Source organism: Quercus robur, chromosome 10 (assembly GCF_932294415.1).
Source record: "Quercus robur chromosome 10, dhQueRobu3.1, whole genome shotgun sequence".
Taxonomy (NCBI): Eukaryota; Viridiplantae; Streptophyta; class Magnoliopsida; order Fagales; family Fagaceae; genus Quercus; species Quercus robur.
The window spans coordinates 50908611-50924223 of NC_065543.1; the positions used below are offsets into that span (position 1 = coordinate 50908611).

The 15613-nt window shown below is 37.4% G+C and overlaps 2 protein-coding genes and 1 long non-coding RNA gene across 4 annotated transcripts; 1 reads left to right on the top strand and 2 right to left on the bottom strand.

Moving 5' to 3' along the window:
- Positions 1-904: 904 nt before the first annotated feature.
- On the bottom strand, positions 905-3192 carry LOC126704319 (serine/threonine-protein phosphatase 7 long form homolog). The gene is made up of 4 exons (XM_050403315.1): positions 2636-3192; positions 2449-2539; positions 1879-2277; positions 905-1630 (listed from the first exon to the last, which is right to left on the bottom strand). Exons 1-4 carry the CDS (start codon positions 3190-3192, stop codon positions 905-907), a joined length of 1773 nt encoding a protein of 590 aa, XP_050259272.1.
- An 81-nt stretch (positions 3193-3273) lies between these two features.
- On the bottom strand, positions 3274-3670 carry LOC126702759 (uncharacterized). Its single transcript, XR_007647838.1, has 2 exons — positions 3523-3670; positions 3274-3399 (listed from the first exon to the last, which is right to left on the bottom strand). It is a non-coding gene; the product is annotated as an uncharacterized LOC126702759 (long non-coding RNA).
- A 3018-nt stretch (positions 3671-6688) lies between these two features.
- LOC126701756 (uncharacterized) lies at positions 6689-15539 on the top strand. Of its 2 annotated transcripts, XM_050400104.1 has the most exons (13): positions 6689-6997; positions 7527-7555; positions 7669-7771; positions 8487-8658; positions 9413-9589; positions 9823-9983; positions 10622-10898; positions 11912-12126; positions 12340-12438; positions 12528-13054; positions 13400-14169; positions 14440-14638; positions 15200-15539. In XM_050400104.1, the coding sequence occupies exons 1-13, from the start codon at positions 6832-6834 to the stop codon at positions 15356-15358; spliced, it is 3054 nt and encodes a 1017-aa protein (XP_050256061.1). In that variant the 5' UTR covers positions 6689-6831; the 3' UTR covers positions 15359-15539. The 2 variants fall into 2 exon arrangements, with proteins under 2 accessions (XP_050256061.1, XP_050256062.1); XM_050400105.1 differs by lacking the exon at positions 6689-6997 and having other exon boundaries at positions 7525-7555; positions 8470-8658.
- The last annotated feature ends 74 nt before the right edge of the window (positions 15540-15613 follow it).

The following is a 15613-nucleotide window of genomic DNA, read 5'->3' on the forward strand; positions in this document are numbered from 1 at the left end:
ATTAAATTTGGTATCCGTGCAGCAAAACTTAAAGGTGGTGCAATTTAGGGGGGACACCCAGCCTGGGGGTGGGGTGGGGGGGGTGATTGTCCATGAAACTAATTCATATCTGAACCGAAATTTCCCAAACAGTACCAAGTGGAAAGTCTCATTCATACATATGCATCATCTTGTTTATATAGGTCCTTTATAATATTTTTTTTTAAGCACAGTTGAGAAAACCAGGCAATGGTACAAAAAGATGCGATAAGTAAAATGACCTACATCATTCTTTTTTCCAATCTGCCTAAGCCTTCAACATACAACTAATCATGCCTCACAAACACGAAATTAGCAATAATTTCAATAAAAAAAACAAAGTTTCTATTACAAGGATCTTTGGCAAAACATTGACATTTAACTAATTGATGAATCACTACATTAGAAATATTAACTTTTTAAGATAAGAAATTTGACATGAATCACTCTTTCAAATTCTGCTCCAACACAACACAACCCAAGCTCTCTACTCTCTAGTGATAAATTGATAATAAACAATTCTGAGGCAAAAAATTAAGAAACTATGAGAAGAATAATAGAAGAAGAAGAAGAAAAATGCTAAAATATTATGACTTTAGCACTTACTCAAGGCTCACCAATTTTGCGTTTTTTAACCCTTGTGTAATGTTTGGGCGGGGGAGGAGGCTGCGGGGCATCATCCTTAGGCTCATCATCATGCTGCAAATTCCATTAGAAGTTCCGCAATCAAGATTCTAATTAATGTTATCATTAGAAGAAAGTGAACTACAAAATATATGCATTTGAATTCTAATTAATGTTATCATACCATAGAGCTACCTCGGCGTCCTATTTTGTGTCCACCTGTCCCACAAGTGGGTGCTCTTCTAGTGCGATGTGGTCTACCTCATGGAGGTGAGGGCTGATGAGGGGGATGCTCGTTTGGTACATCAGTATGTGGCTGTACAGTGTCAATCCCAACCGGAGGTCCTAGAGGGTCAGATGAGGATGCGGTAGGTGGGTAATGATGCTCTAAGTAGAGGCCAGGAGTGGGTGCAGTAGAGCTGGTAGGTGGGTAAGAGGGTGTCTCGGGGAGTATAGGAGGGGTCACATTGTAATCAATACCGAGATCAAAATTGGGCTGCGAAGGTGGGCTGTGTGAACGGACCTCGGGCTGAAGAGATGCATCTGGGATGTGTGGAGGGACCTCAGGCTGAGGAGATGAGTGCGGGATGGGTGCAGGCATCTCAGGACTAGTTACAACCCGAGGGGTTGTTGCACGCCGACCACGGCCCCTAGCTGCACTTGTGCTTGGGCTTGCTGTAGCAGGCATACCACGGCCCCTGGTTGCACTTGTACTTGGGCTTGCTGTAACAGGCCGACCACGGCCCCTAGCTGCGCTTGTGCTTGGGCTTGCAATAGCACGCTGAGCACGGGTCCGTGTACTTATGGGTGCTGCGCTTGTGCTTGGGATTTCAGTAGCTGTTGGTTCAGTCTCATGGCCATTGTCTGCCTCCTCATTTGCTACAGGATCACGACCAAGGCCAACCACATTATTTAGGACACGCCGAACATGGTTGTGAGCTTCGCTGCCTTCAGGAAGCATCGCCAACAGCGCTAAATGGCTTTGAATCTGAAACGGAGAAAGAACCAGTACAATCATATTTGAGACAGTTATGTATAAATTAATGAATGGATAATATAGTACTTACTAATCTACTCAAATACTCAACTAGAAACTAACAGTTTTATTAGAGTACTATATGTAACAGAAACTCTTTAATCAGATATGTTTTTATAATTCATAGAAACTGATTCTACGTTCATACATGTACTCAAGTAAAACGAAATAGGCAATAAAATCTAATTAGAACACATTACCATTATATCTAATTTAGCACTGTTGCGGTCGACATACTTTCGAGTGGCCGGACGGTACCAGACGTAATAGGCATGATCGCGGGGCATCTCACCAATCTGAGGAGGTGCATGACAAAGTTGTTGTCGTCTCATTTCCCATGAAATGATATACGGTCCATGCTCCTCCCTCCAATTCTTTTCCACCTTCCCACGTAAGTCAATTTTATGCAGTCTATCTTCGTAGAAAACATCGTCAGGCTGCTGCTGCGCCAACCCAAACTGTCGAAGGACACGGTCCGGGTAGTGTCTCTCTACTATGCAAAAACACAGAAGCGGCACCCTGGCTGTCCACGTATCCCTCCCTGCAACGCAGAACTCAGGAAGGTGGCCGAAGTCTGCCTCATATGGCTGCCACACAATCTACAATAGAAACAAAAAACAATTATCATAGCATCTTAAAAGGTGAAACAAGGGAGAATACATAGATAAAAGGAAAAACCACAATTTTAACAAAAGATATGTTAAAGGATGAAGCAATCATATTCTTAAGGGAAATTATTATAACCAAACCGAATTTTTGAATGTTATTACCTGGTCTGGCTGCATTGTCACTAATTGCTCGCGATAGCGGATCAAGGCCGTGCCACCTGGCCTACTCTTCGAGCTTCGCACCCGCACCCACCTACAATTATGAGCAAATAACATAAGAACGATAATACAATTTAGTTATTAAGAAGAGTACATTGCATAACAAACTAAATATTAGGAAAACACTTACTTAAATGCAAGTGGAGCATATGGCCATGGGCCATAATCACATCCAGGTGGGGGCTCTATCCTCGGGCACAAGAATGGCAACCTTGCCCATGCCCAATACTGGACCAAGGTGCACGCCCCACCAATCTGCGATGCGCCTTTCTCACTTGCTCGACACAACTCCCTGTACAACCAGGCCAAGCAACCACTACCCCAACTATACTGTCGCGGATCACGAAGGTTGCGCATAAACTCCAAGAACATCAGATGCACCCTATCTCCTGACTTGTCCATGAAAAGTTTATCCCCTACTAGCGCTAAAATATAGCACCGGGCATACCGATGTATCTGAATCTCTGTTGCGTCCTCAGGCAGTGGTGCTGCAATGGCCTCAACAAGTCGGCTGATGAGAATTCTTTGGCCCACCAAAGTTTTATTGTCATTCGGCGGAGTAAATCCAAGCAACTCCCCGCACACATCCCTCCAAGTCCCATCCTCCACAGCAGTCGGTCCAACTAAGACCTCACCGTCTATAGGAAGTCCGAAAATTACCTCCACATCTTGTAAGGTGATTGTCATCTCACCATGTGGAAAATGAAACGTATGAGTCTCCGGCCGCCATCGCTCAACTAGGGCCGATATTAGGCAATTATCGATCTCTTTGGAAGGGGCTCTAAACAATCCTTCCAACCTTAGCAATTTGATAATGTCAATCACCCGATTATCTTCCATCTGAACGTTTGCCATCTCCTTAGTGCGACCACGGCACACAAGTGGGCCCGGGTCCTACAAATTCAATAAAAATTTTTGCGGTTGTTAGAACTAGAAATACAACTTTGAAAGAACTTGCTAACTAAAAGTCAAAGTCAACGTAAAAATTAAAGCGGTTGTTAGAACTAGAAATTTCACCTCGCCATTCCAAATGGCCTCTGATCGGTGATATGGTTGTCGCGTCAACACTGAATCCTGTAGCGGACCGGGGTGCAAGCACTGTAGCTCCTCATCGATCTGAGGCTCCATACTGCAAAGACAATTAAAAAGGTTATGAAAACCCCAATTTCTCTGTGCCAATGTTTGATAAGAGTTCATATATTTTCATTCCATCACCTTCAAAATTATATATATATATATATATAGAAGATTCAAATGACAGTTAAACATTACAAGTGCATACAAACTAGATAAGAACAGAATTTTTTTTCTAAATAACAATAAATATTAAAAAATTTAGTTAGTTGTCACGTTTCAAAACAATGTTGAAAACTAGCATCTCGAGTGTTCCTCCACTCGAGTTCCAATATAAAAGTCGAGTTTTTAAGTCTCGATTTATAAGAGGATGGGTTTAAAGTGAGAAAAAATTGACGTAAAAATCGAGTTTTAAAGACTCGATTTCCATAAATTACAGAAAAACGCTGCTATAGGGCTTTAAAACGTCACTATAGGACTTAAAAACGCCACTATAGGGCTCCCTAAACCTGATACTTATAAAAAAAAAATTGCAGGAAAACACCACTATAGGGCTTTAAAATGTCACTGTAAGGCTTAAACAGAGGGTATGTGAACCACTTACAATTCGCCCCAACAGAGGGTAACCTCATGTAATTTCCCGAGAATTTGAGTTTGTGAACTTACTTTTACTTTTGGTTAGTTTATTATGTTCTAATATGTTCAACAGTTTGGCCGAGAGAAAAGAACCCAGAAACCCAAAACCTAAACTTAGACAATAGCTATAGCAAATCATGCAAAACCACTAAATCATCAACTTGTAGAACAAACCAACAAATTCAAACATGATGCAAAACCAATTACATCAAATTCAATCATTTTTTAAAAAACACAATTAATAAAAAAAAAATCAAAAAATCAAAAAAACCCAAAAAGATCCAAACCCTAGGTCAAATCATGAAATTCATAAATCTAAAATTGGAGAGAGAGAGAGAGAGAGGAGTCTAAGAAGCAAAAACGAGAAAGCACTCAGAAGAAAGAGAGAGTACCTTTGGACAAGACTATACAAGTACACAACGCAAAGCCATCACACAACTTATAATCTAAGCAAACCAACAACACAACAGTAATAATCAAAGCTAACAAGAACCCACTTTGCACTATGTAAATCTCATGGTCAATGAGCACATTAAGTGATTTGATCGTTATATCCTAAAATGGTGTGTTGGAACTTTCATATGATCAGATACCATCTAATAATGACTTTTTCTCATTCATTTAAACCGACCAACAAATACCAACTATGACCGATACAAGCAGGAGCAAAAATGGTCCCTAATTCACATATATCCTGCTCAACGAATTACCAAATGCACAGAGTCAGTAAAAAACTATAGGAATTCCAGACAACCCATTGGTCAAAATGGAAAACATTTTTCTTATTAGTAAGCAACTCTTTTTGATGTATGGGCCTGCTCCATCTAAGGGTGATGATTTCAGCTAAGCTAAACATCAAAATTTTTCATTCCAATTCCCAAAATTTTAACCCTTCTTATTCTCTCAACAAGCTATGAGCAACTAAAAGGTGAAAAAACCTATACAACATTAGTCCTACAATAACTCACCCATAATGTTCCAAAACTTTTTAGCATTTCCAATTAAACATTTTTCAATTACCCCATATTTAATAACATAAACAAACACACAAAAAACTTTATAAACTATCACAATAGACGAACCAAAATTGGAAATAGCATACCCAATAAAGTAAAAAGAAACAAGCATAAAAAAATGCATATATGAATCACTGCATAACCAGGTTTCTATTTCTTTAAAAGATGTTGCTATCATTAGAAAATGGGAAGATATGCTTTAATGAGTCATTAGATATACCACTACGGAAAGAGTTAATAAGCACCAAATTTTGAAGAATCTCAGAACAAACTACTTAAATAATTTAGAATTTCTTCAATAACCTGTTCCCATAAACAGAACGGACAAGCCTTCTAACACAATTACAACAAATGGACCCAGCAAAAAGACATCAACAATTAGTTCAGAATAAGCCCTCAATAACAAATATGATTCAAGGTATCACCTGTATATTTCACCAAAAAAGAAAAATAAATTTCTCTAAATATACATGCCAAGCCTTGGCTTTTTAAATCATCTGCCTAACACCGGACAGTTACTTAAGGGGGAAACACTGAATGTCCATGGAAATCAAATAGCTTTATTGGTATTTTATATAACCCAATCCAGATTTTTTAGGGACAAAAAATCCTGAAATGCCAAGACATTAAAGTAAAAGAAACAGAAGAAGAAATTAGAGGAGAAAGTGAGAAAAGATTATTAGGTGCAGTGAATCTCTATTTCTTTCATGAGATGTGCTACCACTAACACTGAGCTACAAAAACCCAAAATTTCAAGAACCCAAAACAGAAAACAACTCAAATTTACAATACCCATCACACAGATCAAAAAATCGCATAAAGAAAAATGAGAAGAAGAGAACCCAGAACCTGAAAAGAGAGAGCACGAACGGCAGACGAACGGCGGGCTACGAGCGGCAGGCTACGAGCGGCGGGCTACGAACGGCGCTACGAACGGCTTCAGAGTGAGTTTGAGAGTGAGAGAGGGCGGAGTTTTAGAGTGAGTTTGAGAGTGAGAGAGGGCGGAGTCTTAGAGTGAGTGAGGTTGAAAGGGTTCTGCCACTTTCAAATGTGCCGTTTGAAAGTGCTTCTGGTTTTTGTGTTGCTGGTTGCAAGAAATCGAGTCTTATAGACTCGATTTCCCGTGGCTCCATGTGGAAATTTTGTCCACGTAAGGTAGAATGAAAACAACGAACTCGAGTTTCTAAAACTCGAGTTCTAATTAGATCTCGAGTTTCAGAAACTCGAGATGCTATTATTACAAATTGTTCCGAATCCGGCCAACTAACAAAATTGTTGCCGTACTGAGTTTATTTAGCAAGGGTGTTCAAAAAAATGAAAGAAGAAGTTTCAAAGCGACGACGTTTTCACTGCTTCATAGTCTTTTTTTTAAACCTTCTTGGCGGAATTGGGTCGGGTCGGGTGGGGAATAGTACTGGGCTATATAAGAATGGGGCTAAATAGTGCTTGGTTTGTTTCGAAAAAAAAAAAGTTTCAAAGCGACGACGTTTTCACTGGTTCATCGTCTTCGTTCTCGTGCACTAAGATCAACAGCGAAACCAAAAAAAAAAAAAAAAAAAAAAAAGATTAGCAAGCATTGGCAGCGAGTTTTAGTTTAGTAATGGAGGACAGTACGAAGAGAAAGAGAGAAATGGAAACCAAGCTTATCGGAAAGGTCAGCGAAGTAATCTCAGCTATAAAGAGCGCCAAGCACGTAGACGAAGTCGTTTGCGCACTTCACTCTCTCGCTCTCCTTCTCTTCCCTCTCGATTCCTCGCTCCTTTCAGGTCAGTCACCTTCTTCGTTTCCGTTACTCGTAAACTGTGCGAAGCGAACAGAAAATATCGAAATTCATGAAGTTTGCAACAAATTTGGATTAGTAGGACTGGTTATGTTCAAAGAATTTTGTTTTAAATGTCGATTTGGATTTAGTTTGTATGGATTTTGGAATAGTAATACACTAATATCGAAATTTTGATTTAGAAATATCGAAATTGATGTATTTTCAACATTTTAAAATAGTAATAGAGTAATTTAGGCAGGTTAGTGTTTTAGGTTATCTTCACTTCTTCTTCTTTTTTAAATTTTTTTAAGCGTTAATGTTTTTGGAATAGTAATACAGTAGTAATGGATTTTGGAATTGTAATACAGAAATATCGAAATTCATGATTTTTCAATGTTTTAAAATAGTAATTCTATTTAAGGATTGATAAAAACATTGGAACTATTCCTTTGCACTGTTTGAGGATTTAATTTAATTTATTGTTTGAATTCATGCGAAATTGACTGATTTGCATGTGTATTATGGAATTGTAGGTAGTGTTGATCAGCGGTATAAAGAGCAGGTTTGTGCAAATTTGTACATGGAAATTTTGAAGAGGTTGTGGATTGTGTTGGTTTTCTTGAAAGGTCCATTTTTCATTTCTTTGGTTGCATTCTGCTTGTGGTGTGTGCACAGGTCCTAAGTGCTAAGGTACCTTCAGAAGAAAAGAGGAGGGAGTGGTGGCAAGCGTTCTATCAAGGAGCTGCATTTCCAACATTGGCTCAGTTTCTGTTACTTGGTAATGTGCTTGCTTTGTATTTGCATTGTGTTGTCCTTATATCATGATTAGGAAGTAATTAGGCGCTGTGTCTGTTTATCTTTGTCTACACAAACTCTTCTGTTTTTATATTACTGATTCCAATAAAATAAAGCCTGGTGGAAAACAGATATATAGGGAAAATGGAATATTTAGCTAACACTTTTTCTTTTCTTTTCAATGTGGCAAAACTTTGGCTTGGAATAGAATATCTATTAATTTTTTTGGGAAAACTGAAATTTGGGTTTTAAGACCCATTGGTTGTATGTGTAACTTACCAATTAAACAAGTTCCTCATTGAGAAATAATTATTTCTAGTTTCACTAATTGCAAAGAATGTATGCTCTCAAGTCCTTAGATGACATCATGAGTTAGAAGGTTTGTATAACCTAAAGATTCTAACTGATGGTTGATTTCTACAATTTGTTAGCTGTTAGATTTAGAACTTGAGCTTTTTGTAATTTCGTCACGTCCAGAGTGTTTGTCATCATGAACATGATGTTCATTTTTTCAAAAAAAGTTCTATTACCTATAAAAAAAAATAAAAAATAAAAAATAAAAAACTGATGGTTGATTTTCCAGAATTTAGAAGTATGTGGTGTTTTCTTTTTGCCATATTTGTCTGTATTTTCCTTCTCTTTTGGCAGTCTTGTGATGCATGTCCCTGATTTCTTATACAGATTGCTGTTGCACGCAGATCTTGCTTCCAATTGGCTAGCTTGTTTCCCCCTTTCAGCGCGGATACATGTCTATGATGTTTTCTTTGTTGATGGACTTGCCACTGAGGTTGTTCAGACCTTGGTTCCTTGTCTACGGCAGAATGCAACTGATGACCATGATGTTAATTCTGTCCACTCCAATACTGAAAGGTATGGGTTAAACATGCTTATATCCATAGTTGTTAAAACTGCAGTCACTATCATTTCCCAGTTGTAATTTCATTGTTTTAATGGACAGCTTTGTTTAGCTCTGGTTGCACATACTTGATTAGAAAATTAGTCAATACAGAAGACCATTATCTTACCAAGCTTTTAGTGGTGGTTGCAAAGCAATGTGAACATGACGAATGAATCCTCAATTCATATTGGCTGTTGACACCTATTATCACGATGGTTCATGACTAGATCATTGCTATTCATTTTTACAAAACTACAGTTCAAAATTGTTTTGCATGCTGTTTCAGCTCTGAATCTACTTGCGTTGCCAGTTTTAACCTATTTGCAAATAGAAAATCATGGTCATTTTAAGAACCTGATATTAATTAGTATGTTGATAATGCCATTGTAAATTTCAAAGGACCTATGACTAATAGATTGTTATCTGGTGCAAGAACCTTCCTTTATGTTTTACATATAGTTCTCTATGTCTCTTGAGGACATGCTTTTGTTTTATCTGATACATGCCCTTACCCCTAAAATAGTTGATGTGGTACATTTGAATTCCATGTGTCCTCTTCATCAAACTCATAGGACTGAAAGTTTTAGAATTTTTAATGATTACTTATATAAAAAAAAAAAAAAAAAGTCTAATGATTAAATTGTATGTTCAGGTATATGTAATAATATGTAAGACATCATAATAAATTATTAGTCAATCTGTTTACATCGTAGTCAACTATTACAGATTACTTGTACTCTGCTTGCTGGAAAATGATGGGGTGCTTCATATGGCTAGAGAATTTTGGCAGTCCAAAAATTCTTTGAGTGAACGTTTAATGCCAGTTGTATCTAGGGTGGCGCAGATAATTGCATCTATTCCTGACAAAGCAAGATTGGGAGCCCCAACTTCACTCTCATCACAGTATCCTTTTTTCTCTTTGCTCGATATAGTGGGTTGTCCAAGAATGCAATTGTGCTTTCACAAGTTTTTGTCAAAATGATCAACGTATTTGAATGTTGTTTTATCTACCTATCAAAAAAAAAAATGTTGTATTATCCACTTTCTAGTTTTCACTATATGATATCCATACTTAATACACATCAAATATGTGTTACTGCCTTTAGTTATTGTTATTCTTAACAAGAGTACCATAGTTCGTTCTTCAAGCAAATTACCATTCAACTTCTTTCATTAGCAGAAGAAAAGGATGAGAAACTATTTGATAATGGGACTCTCTGCAACAGAAGCGACATGGGTGATGCCTTGTTATTTGTTGGGGAAACATTTTCTCGTATTTGTCGACGTGGATCTTCTGGTAACTGAAATTTTCTTTAATTATAAAAATGGTGATGTGTGCATGTGTGTGCATATGCATGACTGTGCTCATTCTCAATAAGTTATTTTTCTTTGAAAAGGTAACTATTTTACAATCATGGGTTACACAGTTTCTTAGTTTCATTTATCAAAACTTAAATCTCATGAAATCATAAAATCTCAATTCTGGATAAGTCGCTGATTAAAACATATGCGCAGGTTGTTACTGGAAGAAATTGGGATTATGGGTTTGTGTAAGGAAAATGTATTGAAATGTTCATGCCTGTCTATATGCACTTGGTTATTTTGATGGAAGTAATTACCCTAATTGGTTGTAAGTAATAAAATGCTGCAGAATAAGACCTGCACCCTATTAAGTCTGTGGTAGTTGTTGCGGGCTCATAGTCCTGACAAGTATTACCATCAACATCCTTAGGTGTTAATTGTCTCTCAAACACAGTGGCTGGTACAACTAGCTTATCTGAGCCATTAAAACCATCTCTGTTTTGGTTGATTTTGCTTTGGGTTTGATATAATGGATTAATTATTCTTCTATCATGTCCTACCAAATGGATTACAATTGCAACCAAAGCATTAAACTGCTTTTTTCCTTTTTTTTTTTTTTTTTTTTTTTGACAGACGTGATTTCAAGTGAAATAACTCCACGGGTTCTCAGGCATGTTCGGAGCCTTCTGTCATCAAATATTGATTCATCTGTAGCTGATGTATTTGAGTCAGACCTTGGTTCCCGGTTTTGGTTGAAGATGATTGAAGCAATCAAAGATCCTTATGCTGTGGAAAGATTGTCTGAGCAGCTTTTGCATTATTTAGCTATTGAACATGCAAGTGATGTTGAAGCTTACTGGTTTTTTTGGCTATTATTTCATCAGACTTTTAAAAATCAGACATCAGTGAGGTCAGTGAACATGCTTTGTAGTTAATTTATGGCCAAGTGGAGCTGGCAGCACTAGAGCTCTATGCGTGTTGAGTGTGTTGTGTAGATAATCTACAATTTGAAAATAGTGAATTGATTTTTCATTGTTGCATATGAAATAGAAATTGCATTTCTGTATGAAGAACTTGCAATTATCAATTTGCTAGTTCTTATAAGCTGAAATCCAGGCCAGAGATAGATGTCCCACTATAGAATGTTTCTTCCTTGTTTTGATTTTTCTATGTAAAATAAATGTTTTTTAAATTAAGAGTGGTTCTTCAAAATTCTCAAATTTTGTATATTAGGAAAAATCTCTTATCTTCCCTCCAAGTTTTGGTCCTTTCACTACCAGGCAGTTCAAATCTTACCATTATTTGACAACAACATGAGTAGCCTTATGTTATGGATTCAGTCCCTCCCCCCCCCCCCCCCCCCCCCTCCCCCAAAAACACACACACATGTAATTGATCTAGGGTGTTGGAAGATGGTACCTCTCAAAAATTGGCTACTGCTAGATGCATATATATTTGTCTTTAAGGTTAAATTGTATTCAAAACTTGAAAATATACTGCCTTTTTTTAGGTTCTGTATGAAAGAACCACTAAATGCAAGTTAATGATTGAAGTAACTTGTATATTATTTGTTCCACAACAATGAAGTCCAAAAAATATTGTGCACATTTTGGAGTTAAATTAGGCAGACTCATATAAGTGGTTCAAATGGTGTCAGCCATAGGTGGATGCTAGTAAACTCAAAGCATATCTGCAATACCTGCCAATTGGGAGATACAAAACTCTCCAGTCTGTTCTATCCATGATTAACTCATCATACACACAGAGGTTTAAGGCTTTCTGGCAGAATGAAGTTAAATCAAATATTGTTCAAATTCATTTTACTTAGTTTAGTTTATTTTATTTTTTACCATCTTCTGAGAACACATTGCTGTTGTGTTCCTGTTACTCACAGATTTTAAATTCGTAGCTCTTCTTTCTCAGGTCCATGTTTGTTGACAAATTTTTACACTGGAAAATATTTCCTATCTGTTGCCTGCGATGGATCCTTCAATTTTCTGTTCTTGAATGCCCACCTGATGCTACTTCACTCACAAAAGGTCATAATATCCGTGGTCTCTTAGACACTGTGCAGCGTCTGCTAGCAGTGTGGTCTAAAAAGGAATATGTGCAATCAGCCCCAATGGAGCAGCAAACTTGTATCCTTTGTCATTCCTTTAAGCCTGTTGCTGAAAAATTCACTTTTATTTAGGGAAAATTCCTGTAACAGTACAAGTTGTAGAAGCCTCAACATTAATAAGAAAACACTGGATATCATATGTTAATAAACTGTTTTGTTCTCTAACAAGCCCTGTGCATTACAGAAATCTTCTTCTTTTTTTCAAATTCTGTTGCCCCTTAATTTATTTTAGATTTATCTGCAGCTGTAGGCCTTTGCCTGGAGAAGATGTCTAAAAAGGACCTAGATGAGACTAAAGATGTGATGCATTTGATTCTTCAAGGAGTCAGCTGTAGATGCTTTTCCTCATTCTATTGGTATAGCGTCATGTGTAATGTGACTGGTTGGTATTCCTCTTATATCTTGTTTTATTGCTGGCAGGTAGGTTGGAGAGCCCTAATAATTTAGTTCGGAAAATGGCTAGCAGTGTTGCTTTAGCATTCTCTAAAGTAATTGACCCAGAAAATCCACTATACCTTGATGATAGCTGTACTGGTGACATTATTGACTGGGAGTTTGGGATGCCTACCCTTGAAAAAAGGAATCTGGATACCTCAAATTGCAAGCAAAAGGATGGTCATGAAAGTAAAACATCTAGCTCTGCACAGGAAAAAGACTTCAAATATACCACCAAGAATGTGATAAGCAACAATCTAAAGAGAAAAAACAAGAAATTATCTGAATTCAAGTTTGTCGATCCAGACGAGATCATTGATCCAGCAACACTAAATAATGAATCAGTCTCTGATAAAGATGATGATGATAATGCAAGTGAGAATTCTGATTCCTCGGGTGACTCATCTTTACAGCCTTATGACTTATCAGATGATGACACAGATTTGAAAAAAAAAATTTCACAGTTGGTTGATGTAGTTGGGGCACTACGGAAATCTGATGATGCTGATGGGGTAAGTAATTTAAATTCATCAGTTATGTTCTCTAAAGTTTTTTTTTAATTAATAAAAAAATTCTTTGAAAGACTCTGCTGATAGTAAACCTTAAAATATCAGTTGTGGTACTGAAAAGAGCCACATTTCTGTGCAATTTGTGAGATCTCTTTTGGTAAAATTTCACACAAGCCAATTATATTTCATCCACCACCCTATACTTTTAACGGAGTTAGTTTTACTAAGTGGTTGCAATTAACTAGTGAGTAAGTTTTGGTGCAATCTCCTTGGTTCAACCTATTTCATCAAAAGTTGGTGAACAAAGTTGTCTTCTTGTTCATTAATTGCTCCTATGCTATATTGTAGGTGGAGAGGGCACTTGATGTTGCTGAAAAACTTGTGCGAGCATCACCTGATGAGCTTAGCCATTTAGCTGGTGATCTTGCTAGAACTCTGGTGCAGGTTCGTTGCTCTGACTTAGCTGTAGAAGGTGAGGAGGACTCAGCCGAAGACAAGAGGCAAAGAGCATTGGTTGCCTTGCTTGTCACATGTCCTCTAGAATCTCTGGATACTCTAAACAAACTACTATATTCGTCAAATGTTGATGTCAGCCAACGCATTATGATACTTGACGTCATGACAGATGCAGCTCAGGAGCTTGCTAATTCTAAAACTATAAAACCTAAATATCAAACAGGGCCCCTCATATCAAGCATTTCAGAGAGTCAACCGTGGTTCTTACCTAATAGCAGAGGGCCTGCTGGAGCTAGTTCTTGGAAGGAGATCTCAGAAACTGAAACTTTGCTGAACTGGTCTACTCGTTATGAGAGGGAACTTCCCTCAAAACCTGGTCAGATCAGGAGAGGGAAGACACGCCGGTGGAGCCTAAGATCATCAAACAAACAAGAAAGCCAGATAGAATGGTCTCATAATAAGTTTCCCGTGTATGCAGCTGCCTTTATGCTTCCTGCCATGCAGGGTTTTGATAAGAAAAGACATGGTGTTGACTTGCTAGGTAGAGATTTTATTGTCCTGGGGAAACTCATCCATATGCTTGGTGTTTGTATGAAATGTGCAAGCATGCACCCAGAAGCATCTTCATTGGCTCCCCTTCTTCTCGATTTGTTAAGATCTAGGTACTAATTAAAATTCAGTATGTTGATATTTTGATATGATGTGATACCCTGGAGATGGTCAATATCTAATGGCTGGGTAGAAATGACTATTTGACCTGTGTGTGTGTCTGTATAGAAGTGGCGTAAAAGTGAAAATTGGGTGAATGGTGGCTTATGGTGATTATTTCATTGCAGTTTCACCTTTGTATCTGTGCATCGTTTTGCATGTTAAAACTTAGGTGGAAAGTATTTGTTTATCTGTCCCTGAATCCTGTTGCTAATTTTGTGCAGGGAGGTATGCCATCACAAGGAAGCATATGTCAGAAGAGCTGTTCTTTTTGCTGCCTCATGCATATTGGTGGCACTTCATCCTTCTAATGTAGCATCTTCCTTGGTTGAAGGAAATCTTGAACTTTCTATTGGGCTTGAATGGGTGCGTACGTTTGCCCTTCAAGTGATTGAGTCAGACACAGATAGAGAGTGCTATACGGTAAGCAATAAAAGGTCCATAGAGGCTCAAAATTCGTGCTTGCATTTTTCATCTTCACCATCTCTTTCATGCGTATAATATTGCCTGTGTGTTGAACTTGCAGATTTTGCTGAAGCTAACAGTCAAGTAGTAAAGAATATGCTATAATTAACATTGTGAAATATACTTGCAAAAATCATTTCTTTGTTGTTACCATCCATAACAACTACTACTAATTCGTCGGCTAACACATTTCTGAAAAGTTAGCTTTCATCATTATAATGCTTCGTGAATCAGTCATTCATGAAGTATATTCTTCTGAATGCTAGCTACTATCCTTTTTTGGTTACACGGTGATGTTTGGATTACCCATAAGAAATTTGAAGAACTCTACTTCTGCTGAATTGAGAACATATTCTGGAACCATGCATATGTGACTCCTGAGATATAATAGAAGTTTGGCACTTTAAGAAAACCTTCTTTTTTTTTTCTTGTTTCGTTTATTTCATCTACTGTGGAATTGTTTAAAATTTTATCCATGCTCACATGACTGATTGGGTTCTTTTATTTTATTTTTTTTAGATGGCTATGACATGTCTCCAACTCCATTCTGAGATGGCCCTACAAGCTACCCGAGCACTAGAATCAGCGGAAACTACATTCAAGGCAAAGGGTGTTGGTCTCCCTTCCAATCTCTCCAAGGGGACAATTAAAATCCCTCATTCAATTGTGGAATTTTAATTTTGTTAATCTTTTCTTACATTGTAAGGTTTTTTGTACGGTCCCAAGCTGTTAATTCTAGGCTCGTGATATGTAGGCTTTGTTTGAACATATATTTTTCTTAAATTTGTATGATTGTTAAATATATTGACATTAAAGTTATGTGAATTATTTATCGCAAAAATTAAATTTTCTTAATTAATTTTCTTGTGGCAGTTTTTCTAATTTTTTTTTTAATAATGAATAATAATATTGGATGTTATAAATTGTTAGCGA

Coding starts and splice junctions, on each gene's coding strand:
- LOC126701756 (XM_050400104.1), top strand. CDS start 6,832: ATGGAGGACAGTACGAAGAGAAAGAGAGAAATGGAAACCAAGCTTATC. Junction 8,659..9,412: donor GTCCACTCCAATACTGAAAG/GTATGGGTTAAA, acceptor CAACTATTACAG/ATTACTTGTACTCTGCTTGC. Junction 12,127..12,339: donor CCCAATGGAGCAGCAAACTT/GTATCCTTTGTC, acceptor AATTTATTTTAG/ATTTATCTGCAGCTGTAGGC.
- LOC126704319 (XM_050403315.1), bottom strand. CDS start 3,192: ATGACAATCACCTTACAAGATGTGGAGGTAATTTTCGGACTTCCTATA. Junction 2,278..2,448: donor TGACAATGCAGCCAGACCAG/GTAATAACATTC, acceptor TTTCTATTGTAG/ATTGTGTGGCAGCCATATGA. Junction 1,631..1,878: donor GTGCTAAATTAGATATAATG/GTAATGTGTTCT, acceptor TCTCCGTTTCAG/ATTCAAAGCCATTTAGCGCT.